At 42.8% G+C, this 14,021-nt stretch overlaps 1 protein-coding gene across 3 annotated transcripts in view; it reads left to right on the forward strand.

Annotated features, from left to right (window-relative positions):
• Positions 1-200: 200 nt before the first annotated feature.
• GLS (glutaminase) overlaps positions 201-14,021 on the forward strand; it is a 68,322-nt gene continuing 54,501 nt past the window's right edge. The window contains exons 1-2 of one of the 3 annotated variants that reach the window (XM_032693625.1): positions 201-220; positions 13,470-13,566. In XM_032693625.1, the coding sequence (XP_032549516.1) occupies positions 216-220; positions 13,470-13,566 (102 nt within the window). In that variant the 5' untranslated portion in view covers positions 201-215. Of the gene's footprint in view, positions 221-5,045; positions 5,428-13,469; positions 13,567-14,021 lie in introns of those variants that run through there. The other 2 variants (XM_032693623.1, XM_032693624.1) reach the window with 2 other exon arrangements.

Here is a 14,021-nt window from a genome sequence, read left to right on the forward strand (position 1 = left end):
CAGACATCTGGGATGTGATGGAGCAGTCAGACGATGTTGTCGCTTGTTTCTGTTTGCTTGCACGAGGTTACCAAGCTAATATTTGAGGATCAGGAACACAAACAGAAGATCCAAATTTGCTTCCGCTCCGTGGCCTCCTGTAGTATTGAGACCTGGACTGCAGTTTGAGAGATGTCATTCGAATTAAGCATTAAATATGATTGTGAGAGGAATGCATGGGGTATGTAACACTATGATTTAGGTATATTATAGTGCAAATAATATACAGTGTGCTGGGTGCAGCAGAGAATACTTCTCTGGTAGGTAAACTGTTGGCTTCTGAAGGTGAATGTTCTGATGTGCAAAGAATTTTACATCTGAAATATGCTATGACTGATAATAAGCATGAGGAACGATGGTGCTGTCTCACCGACCAAGATGAAAGAAAACAAGTTAACAAATAGAGTAAAAGGAAAAAATTGTGCCAGTCTTTGCAGATCATCCTCAATAATCCTACTTCTGTGATTTGCTTGCTCTGTTATAATATACACTAGAACATATCATATATTGTCTGTTAACTGTGCTAGGAATGTCCCAGGCTCTTGTAGTCTTTCTTCATGTCATTCTCAGCAAATCCTCCAAATATTTTCCCCTTTGATTTAATTAGTCACTTCCCCGTTTGCCTGGAATGTGAGTGACGAGAAACGAACTATGGACTCATCAGTGCACTACAACAGGGAGGGTATTTTGATTTTATTTTTTTGCTTGTCATTTGGGGTCACTCCCTCAACTATTACCTTCCAGTTAAATCCTCTGAATGTTTTCCTTCTTGTTGGTTTTCTGAGCTATTATTGCTAGACATTTGAAACTTCATTTTCTTAGATTAAATAGTAACCATTTACTGCTCATGCTTCTATGCTCAGAGGAAGCTGTTCCGTATCCTCTGTACAATCCAGTGGGGAATGTTTCCTGTGACTGACTACTTTTCATTTGAATCAATATCAAAATGTTACCCAAATGTGCAGCAAGTTAGCCTCACAAAAGAAAAAAATATTTTTAGGAACTGCTGCTAGAATCAGTAGAATGCTCGACTAGATAATAGTGGTATCTGGTCCTTAGCTCTCTTTTGGAAAGCATTACCCAGCAACAAATGAAATGGAGCCAACATAACCATTTAAAATAGCAAAGTAAACAGTTCATGTCGTAGTCAAGATAATCCTTAATTTCTGCTGCTTATCTGAGATCTGCCCTGCTGATCTGATGGGAGGATTTAACCTTCCTGAAAGCTGTTATCAGTGTATGTGCTTGAACTGGGGAGACCTCCATCCACCTGCTTTTCAGAGCCCTTTCTCCTAGGAGATTAACACTGCTATGCCCTTTTTAGAAAGGAAAATCTTTGAAATATGGATTATTTTTAGAGGGATATACTAGGACTTTTTGCTACAGTACAGCTTAAGGGAAATACTAAAAAAATAATAAAAAAAGCCTATTTAAAAGATATTTTACTTTTTTTCTTTACAGAAGAACCTTGTCTTAAATTCTTATAATTTTTGTCTTACAAAAGAACACGTGTAGTTGTGGAAATTAAAAAGAGAATAATTGGCTTGTGGTTGGTTGTATAACCAAATCAAAAGCTATCGGGAATTTTGATTTCAAATTTCTTTGAGCTACATTGGAAACCATTTTGTAATTTTCTCTTTCTCTTGGGATACTGTGTGAAACCCAGAATGGCAGAGCAGATGGTGTGTCTTCTCTTTACAAAGAGACAAGTAACATCACTCTGTTCAAGGGGAAAGTCTAAAGAGGGTTTCACTGGAATATAGGAAGGCCCAGTCTAATATCTGGATCAAAACAAAAATCAGTGTTGGTTTAACAGGTTTAATGTGTAATACTTTTCACAAGCAAATGGCTCTATTTCTGATGCTATTTTTACTATGTTTCTTATGGCTTATTTTAAAATTTTTAAAAAATAATCTGTTTTTAGATTAAGACTCTCTGGTATACCTGTGCCATTGGGAGGAGGGGAGAGAATCACTGGGTGAAGTGTCTCAGGCTTAGTCATAGTAGGAGCAAGGAGTGATGGCCTGAATTATGCAGCAAAAGTTCTCAGAATAGGGAATGAGTCACTATTGCCCTTGAACTTTGTGGATCTGAAACTATATTTATCATTTCACATTGTTCTCAAGCTGTGTATTTGCAGTCCCCCACACAGAGCAACTTGCATTTTCTGCCCTCAAGAGCTAAAACACACACAAGGGAATTTCCAGGGAGCAAAGTTGAGGATTAATTTCTTTAAGTGAGTTTTAAGAAAAGCTTTATTGAAGAATACTTGCATCGGGAGACAACTGATGTGAAGATAATACTAAGAGGTTATATAAAGGATTAAGGCAATACCATACAAAGCAGAAAAAAAAGGAAGTGAGTAAAATTAAAGAGTTCCTGTACGGTCAAGAATGTGTAGCACATGGTACTCTTACGAGAGGAAAACATTTTTGTGAATGTACTAGCTTTTTCTTTTCCTTCTCACCTCCTTATCTGCAATGTTTTGAACACAAACTGGAACACCAAAAGGAAAGATCCAGATAATTACATATTGCCTTCTTCCACTTCTTCCCCCACTGCAGTACAAGAGATGAATTACATGAATTTTGTACCAGGTCGTGGCTAAACAGTTGGCTAAACACCAAAAAAACACCTTGGCACTAAAATTCATCAGGGAATCTTATAGTGTCTGCAGAACTGTGTGTTCAATTAGCGACCTGGAATTAGCACACCCTGGAAGTGTGCTCGCTGTCTCTGGTCTTACAGCAGCAGCCTCTGTAAAGAGAGTGGAAAAGGTGCTCGAGAAACTTCTATCTTTAGAATATTTTACATAACGGAATTTTAAAAATGAGAAACATTATTATTGGGTGGCAGGATAAAAGAGGTAGTATTGGCTTGCCAAAAAAGACTTAGCAAATGGAAATCCAAAATTAGTTCCAGGAAATATAATAGGTAACGTAATAAGTATGTGAGAACTGTAGGTACTTTGCATTTTTGTATGTGAAGTAAGTGCAGCACAAGATTACACATCCCACACTGGTATTTCAAGTTTCCTTGTTCAGTGGGAAGAAAAACCATTGGTGCGTGGAGGCTCATTTTATAGGCATAGATTATCAGCTGTCTTTAAATCTGCTTCCAAAATCCCTCATGGCTGTCGTGACAACATATTAGCATAGGGAACTCCTGTGGGTATTCGTGCTCTGGTGTAAGTATAAGCATAAGCAAAGGCTATTCTCAGTGTCTATTTGTGGTTATTTCAGAGTGCATGGAAAACGGGTAACAAAACCCTCTCTGTTTTATGGGGGTCTTTAAGAGCAGTTTACTACACCTAGACAGCTGGAATTTTCAATCTAAGGGGTTTTGGAAAACAAAATATCAGTATCCTCAGAGTAAAACACTTTCAATAATGTGTGCAGCAAGATCATTTTAACTCAGAACTATAACTTAACCGCCCCCACCTCTGCCAAACATAATAAACATACCAGAAGAAATAAACCTCAACACATGGGGAAATTATTCACAAGGATATTTAGCAGTAATAGACTCACAGCTCCATAAGTATTTACATTTTTGCTCAGAAAGTGAGAAGACCAGGGACAATTTAAAAGCTGGTTTGCACATTGGCATTACTGATGAAGTTGGATGACAAGAGATCTCTGCTTCTACTGTTACCCATAATGGATACAATTTACTAATATAGATTTGCACTCATCTAGGACAAATTTAGCAACTGGTTATGAGAGCAAAGAGTTTCACCAAGTAACTGCAAAATCTGTGACTTTTAAAATGCTATGTACTGGCAGCTGTGACAGAAGCTCGAGTGTGTATATAAGGAGTGACATTTACACCTTGTGCTGAAGCCTTGTAGTTATTTTCTGATGCTCTTCCCACTTTGGCCTTTAGCACTGCACTACTATGGGTCATTTTCACACTGACTAAATGTTTGATGAACATGAAGAATGGCTGCATCCAGTTCACCTAGGCATCCAGGTGGTTTTCTGTCTTTTTGTGTTTGTTTGGTTTGCTTTTCTTGGTTTAAGAAAAAAAAAACCAACAAACTTCAGACATTTGACCAAGACTTACAGCCTCCACCGTGAGTTTTGGCAATGACTACGCAGTTACATTTTTATTGAAAGTACATGGAAAGCCCTTAGTAGCTCTGCTCATTGCCAGAAGCATTTGTCTCAAACAATTTGGGAACTAGTGTTCCTGCTGAGGGTATTTCCAACAGGCTCCTGTTTCCTGAGCCCTTTCCTGGGGTGCCTGGTGGGCAGGATGGGGGGGCTGATGCAGGTCCTGCACATCCTTCTCTTCTCTGTGGTGAACAGTGACAGGACCCGAGGGAAGCGCCTGAAGTTGTGTCAGGAGAGGTTTAGGTTGGATATTAGAGAAAGGTTCTTCAGCCAGAGGGTGGGTGGGCACTGAACAGGCTCCCCAGGGCAGTGGTCACAGCACCAAACCTGACAGAGCTCAAGGAGTGTTTGGATGATGCTCTCGGGCACGTGGTGGGACTCTTGGGGATGTCCTGTGCGGGGCTAAGGGTTGGACTCGATGATCTTTGTGGGTCCCTTCCAATTAAGAATACTCTGTGATTCTCTGATCCTGCACGCACATCAGAGGCGCTTTGCAATTCGTAATCAAAACCATACAGTTTTAAAAAAAAAAAGGCCAATATCCATGGCAACCTGACCCGGCACCGCCGCACCACAGCCTTTACACGTCGCAGCGCGAAGGAGGGCTGCAGGAAAGCAAGGGGATAGGAAAGGAGGAGAACAGGGACGGAGGGCGGCACCGCCCCGCGGCCCCCTCAGCGCTCCGGCTCCGCCCTCTGGGGGCGCTGCTGCCCCCGCCCCGCGGCCGCGCGCGGCATCGGCCCCGCGGGCAGCTCGCTCCGCGCGCCCGGAGGGGGCGTGGCAGGGCCCAGAGTGGCGTCTCCGCTGGCCAATGGGCGCGCCGCCCGCCTGACAGTTAGCCGAGCGCGGCCAATGGGACGCGGCGGGGGGCGGGCGCGGCGCGGCGCGAGAGGCGCGGCCGGGCGGCGCGGCGGCAGTCGGCGCGGTGGCGCAGGATGATGCGGCTGTGGCGTTCCGCGCTGCTGCGGGAGCTGCTGCTGCTCGGCCCGCCGGGGGCGGCCGGCGGCGGGGCCGCGGCCTCGGGACCCACCGTCGGCACCAGGCGCCTCCCGCCGCCGCTCGCCGCCCTCGGCGCCAGCCCGCCCGCCGCCCGCCGCGGCCCGGCGGCGCTGCCGGCGGCGCGGGGTCTGTGCACCCGCTCGGAGGGAGCCTTGGAGGAGCCGGGGAAGGGGGCGCAGGCGCCGTCGGCGGCTCCCGGTGAGCCCCCCGCCGACAGCGGGCACAACAATAACCACGGCGGCAAGGAGGTGGCCGGAGGCGGCGGCGGCGAGAAGTGAGTGCGGAGGGGGCGGCGGGCGCGGGGGATGATGCGGAGGCGCCATGTGAGCGCCGCCTCCCCATGCACGCGTGGTGCCTGCGGAAGGGGCCGGGCCGGGCCGGGCGGGCGCTGCCCCGGCAGGTGCGGGACCCGGGGGTCCTGGGTGCATCAGGGCCGCTTCCCGGCGGCCGCGGGTCACGGCGGGCGGGCTCGGAGCGGGAGGGAAGCGCAGCCCCGTGGCGGGGGGGGGGGCGTGTGCGCCCCCCGGGGCTCCTCTCACCGCTCCCTGGGGTCCCCGACATCCCCTTGTCCTGGGGTCCCTCCCTCCCATGTGAGGCTCGGAGCAGGCAGTGTGCGCTAGGGTGTTCTTTCTAGCGCTGCTACTCGCCTAAAACTATTTCCCAGGAGAAGGCAAAGCTGTGTCATCTTGCATTAATTATTAAAGGCAGTGTACGTGGTGCGTAGTGCTGCCTTGGAAGTTTTGCAGCGCTGTCTCCTCCACGTCTACATCCACCTGGACGCGTTCCTGTGTCACCTGCTCGAGGTGACCCTGCCTTGGCAAAGGGGTTGGGCTGGATGGTCTGCAGAGGTCCCTTCCAACCTTAACAATTCCATGATTTTGTGGTCTAGTGCAGCCAGGGACAGATATTACCAGCCATTGGTGGTGAGTACAGTTATTCGTAGGTGCTGCAGGATGTGTGTCCATACCAAGAGGTCCTTAATTGTTCCTTAGTGACAAAGATACGTGCAGGTAATAGAATGATAAGGCTGTATATGTTTATGAAGTTAATATTCTTCCACTCAGGACCTGAAACAGTCTTAAAAAAAAAGGTCAGGGACAGATGCATCAGCTCCAGTTTTTATCCCTGGTAATGACTGGTAGTGGATAGTAGGGATAGAGTATGATGATGAGGTAAATGGATTGGCAGAGCACTCTGCTCTGTTAGTCCTCAGCATTATGCAGTTCTTGAAAGTCTTGTTCGTTTCCTACCACGCTGTCTGACAGTTTGCCCATTCCTTGTTTGAACCTGGGTGCATTTAGTATCTTGGAAAACTTCTTTAAAAGAAGTTTGACAGCTTAACTGCAAGCCCCATGAGGACTCACATCCTTTGTGTGTGTTTGAAACGTGGCCCATGGCTCTCCTGTAGGCATCCTGTATGGGGTGGCATAATTAAAATCTAACCCCAAACTGCTTTCCCAGAATTTGCTATGCTTATGAAAAAAGCAGATGACAGAAGAAATAGAGCCAAAAAAGGAGTACCTTGTTTTTACACTGAGCAAAGTCTCTGCTAGTCTAACGCTAAGAGGAAGTCTGGAAAAGATTCCACAAGGCCTGTCAGGAAGGCTTCAGTCTTTAGCTTGTTAATAGTTCTGTTTTTGAGCTGTGGTTTGTGGGGTTTGTTTTTAGCATGAACTTGCACTCCTTCAACATGGCACATGGAAAGGAGACTATCACCTTGTTCTTCTCCCCTTTTTCCCACTGAAGGCCATGGCTGCTCAGCTTGGTTTAATGGGGTGTAGCCTTCTTTAGGCATCACTTACAATTTCTGCTGTCAGATGCCTTAAAAAATGCATGCATGTCAGGTTATGTAACCATGTACAATATAATGCACAATCATTTGGGTGTTATACTATTGTTCAACAAATATGAAGTCTCCTTTTTGAATTGGCTCTGTGCATAATGTTTTGGAACAAAAAATTATTCAGCTGTGGCTCAGGTTGCACTTGTTTTCAATAAGAAATACACACAGTACCATTAAAAACTTTGGAAAAAAGCAGCATGCCAGCTGTGGTGGGTTTTTGAGGTGCTGCAGATGTGATTTATTGAAGAGGTAACATTTTCTTAAACTGAGCTGTTAGCAGCTTCCTACAGCTAGCATCAATTAGGGAAGTTCTGTAATTTTTAATGTGTGCTCAAGCTATGTAGTCACAAACCAGTTAAACGCTTTTAATCACTTTTGACAAAAGGGTATATTTGAAAGTCAGGTGCTTGTTCTTTGAGCCTTACTGCAAAAAGAACAAGGAGAAAATCTGTAAAACGTCTAGCATATAGTTATGAACAAGGAAAAAGCTGGAAACTTTCTTTTCATTTCAGGCTGTGCAGGAATTCCTGGTGGCACATTAGTCAGGCTGCTGGATACTTTCATTTGTATTTTTCTTAATGCAGAACTATGAAAATCTTCCTTAAGCATTAGTAAGTGGTACGTTACATGTGGAAATCATTGCTATATTAAGACAGAGTACAGGGTTCAGAAGAAAAGGGAAGTTCTTCAAAAGACAGGTTTCTGGACTGTGTTGTCAACTGGGCTAAGTCAGTGCAGTCTCTGTATTCTGCTGATTCCAGCACTTTGCCACCTGGAGTATCTTAACATGTGAGTTGTGTTAGGCTAATGGTTTGTGGACCCAGCTAGAAGGACAGTAGTCCTTTTTACACTTCGTGTTTTTACTTGTTAGTGTTGAGGGATTATTTTTCTCTGTTTGATCTTGAAGTTCTGGGATAGTGGAATAACCCACAGTGTCAAAAAGTAGAACTAAGGTTTTACTGCTTGTTTCCTTGCCTGACAGTCCTTGTGTACAGAGAGTAGGAGTTGCAAGTGAACACCTAAAATGTTTTGTGCAAAGACTATACAGAAATTTAGAACAGTTTAATTCCTCATAGAGGGAATAATTTATGAGGTCTGTGGCTGATGAAATAACTAGTATCCCATTGCATAACCAGATCCCCTTGTGCATTTTTTCCGAAACATCTCCACCACCTCCTTATCCCTGTTATCCAGCCTTCACACTGTGTATCCAACTGAAACTTAATATATTTTGGAGAGAAAAAATAATGGAGCTTAAACTGAGAGTGGTCATAGACTGGTAAATTTAATTAATAAAGACCCTGGATTAAAATGCAGTCATATCTATGCTCATGCCTAAGTTACTAAAACACAGTATCCTGGCAGTGTCCTCATGTTATATTTAATAGTGTTTGCTTCTACTTTCAGTATAACTGTGCATTGTTTACTTTTACTTTCGGAATAAGTGTGCATTGTTCACCTCACACTGGACAGGAAAAGGATCAAACATTTTATCTTTGTATAACCTATTTCTAAATGGCAAAGACCTTGATTAAGGTGACAGGGAGGAGCAAAATGTGAGCAACCTTAACTTTTAAAAGCTAAATTGCTAACTTTTTATACTAAATTGCAGTAGTGGTTGGTACTAGTATGTGGAATATAGCAAAATGAATAAAAAATTATTTTTTTTAATGACAAGGGAGTGGTAGTGCTCTTTTTTAAGGGCAGACGTGAATTCTGGAGATAACTTTAAAAATAAATTTTGCTTTTGCAGCCAAACCAGATTCCAGAGGAATTACTGTAGTAACCAGGCAGTGGTTCATTTAACTGGTGCTCCTGTTGGAGTATGGAATACTCAGAAATGCAAGGAACTGTTAGAAGTGCACTTTCATTACACCATTCATAACTCCATAGAGTCCAAGGTTTTGAAGCAATAGTTCTTGGGTTTACCATAAACACTTTGATATCTATTAAACATGTCTGTCTTTGATCTGAGTTTATAAATACATAGTTTTTTCTTGAATCTTGGTAAGTTCTTGGGTAAACAGTTACCCACCGCTGCTACCGGATCAGTGTCTCACTATGCAAGGGTACAGAAAGTAGTTATTTAGTGACTTGACAAGTGTTTGTATCTCTTGGTTGGAGACATTTGTCTGTAGTATGATGACAACTTCTTCAAAGTGCCTGTTTTATGTAGAGTAGCTGCTGGCCGTCCTTTGCAGCCCTTGCAACTTTCAGAGGATGACAGAATAGTTTGAGTTGGAAGGGACTGTTAAAGGTCAGCTAGTCCAGTCTCCTCTGCAATGAGCAGGAACATCTTCAACTAGATCAGGCTGCTCAGAACCTGGTACAGTCTGACCTTGAATGTTTCTGGGGGTGGGGCATCTGCCACCTCTCTGGGCAACCTGTTCCAGCATTTCATTACCCTCATCGTAAAATTTCTTCCTTATAGCTAATCTAAATCTGCCCTCTTTTAGTTTAGAACCATTACGCCTTGTCCTGTCACAACACACTCTGCTAAAAAGTCTGTACCCATCTTTATTATAGACCCCCCTTTATGAAGGGGGCCACAATGAGGTCCCCCAGGAGCCTTCTCTTCTCCAGGTTGAACAACCCCAACTCCCTCAGCCTTACCTCATAGGAGAGGTGCTCATCCTTCTAATCATCTTAGTGGCCTTCCTCTGGACCTGCTCCAAGAGGTCCGTGTCCTTCCTGTACTGGGGACCCCAGAGCTGGATGCGGCACTGCAGGTGGGGTGGCAACAAAGTGGAGTATGAAGGCAGAATCCCCTCCCTTGACCTGCTGCCCACACTGCTTTGGATGCAGCCCAGGACACATTTGGCTTTCTGGGCTGTGAGTGCACATGGCTGGGTCGTGTCCAGCCTCTCATCCACCAGCACCCCCAAGTCCTTCTCAGCAAGGCTGATCTCAATCCATTCATCCCCCAGCCTGTGTTGATACCAGTGTTCACCCTGACCTGGGTGCAGAACCCTGCACTTGGCCTTACTGAACCTCATGACGTTCATACCTGGGCAAGCTTCTTGAGTTTGTCCAGTTCTCTCTGGATAGTATCCCATCCCTCAGGCTTGTCCACTGCACCACTCAGCCTGGTGTCAGCAGCAAACTTGCTGAGGGTGCACTTGATTCCACTGTCTGTGTCGCTGATGAAGATGTTAAACAGCACCGGTCTCAGAAGAGACCCCTGAGGGACCATTGTTTGTGACAGTAGTTGTGACCTCATATTTTTATGACCGATGCCTGATGGTTAGTAACAGGCCTAAAACTATTATTAGCAATATCATATCTGTATATCATTTGTTGTTCTGTAAATCCTGGTCTGCATTTTGGCTGTTACGTCTTGAAGTAGGAAGTAGCAACGTTTCACAGTATTTGAAATCTAATCTTGTTTCTGTTGTAGAAATTAGAATTCAGCATTTGTTAAAATGAAATCCTCCCTGGAGTCTGGTTGTTAACACTGTACTGATGCAAAAGAAGAGCTGAAGGAAGGAATGATATATACTGCAAAGACCTTGTGCTTGGGGTTCCTATGTTCTTTTTTTCTTTGTATTTAAAGAACAGTGTGGACCATCCACCAGTATTGTGGTCCGCAGATTAGAATACGATCAAAGAAGTGTAGTTGTACAATAGTCTGGTGCTTAATTATTTATTTTTTTTAAAGAAGCGAAGTAAGTATCAAAAATCTTTATTCATGAAATCAGGTAGACTGGAATTTCCACTTAATTTGACTGTGAAAATTGCAAGTTCCCTGACCTGAAAAACAGCTTTTTACATGTGCTGAATGGAATTATCTTGCTAAGTGTATTCATGGTGCCAAAACACACATCTTTTAGGTTAAGCAAATATTAGTTACTGGCATCACTGATCTGATAAACTGCAGAGCAAGCCTTTTCACCTCTATTTAGCTGATAAACTTTATCAAAAGATGGACTATTTGACAAAAAGGAATTTTTCTGTAAATATATTGAATGTCATCCTCTTTGCTTTGGCAGTCAGTGCAGATCCATTGTTTAATTAGGCTGAGTGACCCAATATTGAACAGCAGCAGATGTAAAAGACATGGAAACCACGTCAAGAGATTTTATGCTGTGTAAAATCTTACGAAGAGGCCGGTAAAATCTTGGTCAAATGTGTGAAGTTTTTTTCTGCACCTTTTCAGATAGAAATTCCATACTTGGGACAGCTGTAAAATTCTGACTAATTGCTCAGAAATGTCCAATTAAACAGGTAATCAGTTAAAATTTCACAGTGTGTTTGGTGGCTTGTTTTGCCAAAGTGAAATAGGAAAGTTTCCTCTGCCAGACCTTCAGCAGTCCAGTGACGTTCCTTAAAGCGTGGAATCTTGACCCTTTGGGGAGCTCAGTTAAATGCTTGGTGTACATGGTGGGGATGTCGGGGTGTAGGCTATGTAACTTAGCCTGACTTTTAGAATTGGGTACCTGCAGAGTTAAGATGCAGAACACAGAGCGAAGCTTTAATTGGTGCCATGGGTGGTTCTGGTTCTGTTGGCTTGACTGGACATGCTGTTCTCAGAAGATTGGAGGTAAAATTTGCTGTGTGGAAGGAAAAGGGGCGCTCAGTAATTTGAGGTAGTTGCAAGCGTTTGTGTTGGTTGAATTGCCAGCCTGTCTGTGCATTAGTCAGCCAGCATAATTTAAAAAAAAAATCCAGGCTGTAAGACAAGGAAAGTTCTGTTGGCTTATAAAGCTGTCTTCTGTTCTTGTGTATAAGTGCAGTGTTTCAAATTGGAAAATGAGAGGTGATATTTTTTTACTACTGGCTTTCACAGCTAGTTATGAGGGAAGGAGGGAGGCAAGGGCGATCTAGAGGTTGTCTTAAATTTAAAAGTGTATTTGGATATAATCAGATTTTTATTAAAAATAATCATAGATCTGACTTCTTTAATTATTGGGAGAGGAAAGAGGATTAAACATCAGTCTGTAAGACTGAATTGGCCTACCTGGGGTCTGTGCTTAGTTGTAGCATTTTATTTTTGCCCTTATAACTCTGAGTTCTGTTATTCAAAGAATTACTAATCTTGTGAAAACTTCAATGACTAGAATTTGGACCTACACACATGCATAAATGTATAAAAATACATGAATTGCCACTGAGCATTCTAGTTTCAGGCAATAACTTTTATCTAATACAGTGTAGTAACAATGTATCGCCAATATTATTAGGTTATAAGATTGACCTTTGAAATTGATGGCTAAAATAATGCAAGACTTCATACTCTGCATTTTAGTTAATGTGTGCATTTGCTGGAGAACTCTTTTGTTTTGATTTTATTTAGTTTTGCTTATCAGACATCAGAACATTGTCTTTCTCTAAACTGTGTTGTCTACAAACAAACCTGAGTTCTTCAGAGGACTGGAAGAACTGATCCGAATCCCTTTGCTTTTGCTGCCCCTGGCAGTTTGGAAGTGCATATTCCAGCTGTGTGCTAAGATGCCATACTTCTGGGGGAAGTGTAAAGAGCTGAGTATAGACTTTGGCTCCTGCCTGCTTCAGGGTGCTTTGGAATATCAGGGAAGGGCAGAACTTTTTATAGGTTAAATCTGTAAACTTCCAAAGACTTTAAGGGAAAGCTGTCAGTATTACAGCTCTCTGTCCTAGCAGGAATCTCAGTGCTTAATTGGGTAGGCTTCCTTCAGATTTTGCATAAAATGGAGATTAAGGTACAAAAAACCTGCAGTCATAGGGCAAGTGTGTCTCAGAGTGAAATATCCAACACCTGGAATCCTTGGAGAGCCGGTGTGTTTGCATTGATAAGCACAGTGACCATTAAAGGTGTATCTGCACTGCACGTTTACTTTGCTAAGTATGTGTGATGAGAATCGCAGCTCCTGGTGCCTGAGCCGGTTCAGGGGGCTGTGCTGTGCTGCAGATGGCTTTGCTTGCTTTCACGGTGACTGATGTGCCTTACATAAGCTTCCAGGAGCACAGGGGCTTCAGGACTCCTCTGTGGAGTCCTAAAAACAGGACTGTTTTGAAGGAAGTACTACACATTGACCATCTCCTTCTCTTGCCTGTAAAACAATTGGGTCGGTATGTTCTTACAACTTTGTGATGAGGCACGTAGGTCTCTGAATGTTACAAATAATTTATTCTCTGCAAATAGCATATCTATCTTCTGTAACATCAAGAAAAGGGATAAGTGATTAATCTGCTCCCCCCCAAAATATAAATATAATCTTAACAATATATGTATGACAGTAAATAGATGATTGTGTTCAGTTAAGAGTGTTTGCTGTTGAAAATTTATGTACAATACTTTTATATTACCATTTTTTTTTCTACTTAAGACTGAATTAAGCTTTGTGTTCAGTGATAGAAGTGTCCTTTGAAATTACTGGTAGCAGTTAGATTGGTGGTGAAAATGTGTCTCCTTGAGAATGCAAAAATATGTGTAAATAAAAATAGGCATTAAAATAACGTTGATTTTTTTCTTTCTTTTTTTCTTTCTTTTCCAGTAAAATTAAGCAAGGTCTCCTTCCTAGCTTAGAAGATCTACTTTTCTATACAATTGCAGAAGGACAAGAAAAAATACCAGTTCATAAATTCATAACTGTAAGTTTACTGTTCCAGAGTGCTGTATGAAAGGTGGCTACTGCAGGGTTATTTTACATTTGAAATGCAAGAATGCAAAGCAAAGAATTTCTGTTATACATGTTTAGCTGTGGGAAGGAATGTAACTATTTTTCCCTAATACTGTTTCTGTAGCTAAGTAAAAGAATAAATGTATTTTTATTATCCACTTCTTCGATGTGCAGAGGAGCATACTTGAAAGCATTTGTGCCTATGGCAGGGTTGGATAGTATTTGTACTTTTGTAAAATGTAGTCAGACCACTGTGGATTTCAAATTACATTAATGCTTTGACATAAAATGCAGCCAGAAGGGCCAAAGGATCAATAACATGTCAAAATGTCTGTGTTGATAATGCAGTGGCAGATGTGTCTTAACAGTGATAAAAACACCAAGCAGTAGATAATTTGATTGTAATAGCATATCTTTTCCCTTTAG

The sequence above is a fragment of the Chiroxiphia lanceolata genome, chromosome 7 (assembly GCF_009829145.1).
Source record: "Chiroxiphia lanceolata isolate bChiLan1 chromosome 7, bChiLan1.pri, whole genome shotgun sequence".
Classification (NCBI taxonomy): Eukaryota; Metazoa; Chordata; class Aves; order Passeriformes; family Pipridae; genus Chiroxiphia; species Chiroxiphia lanceolata.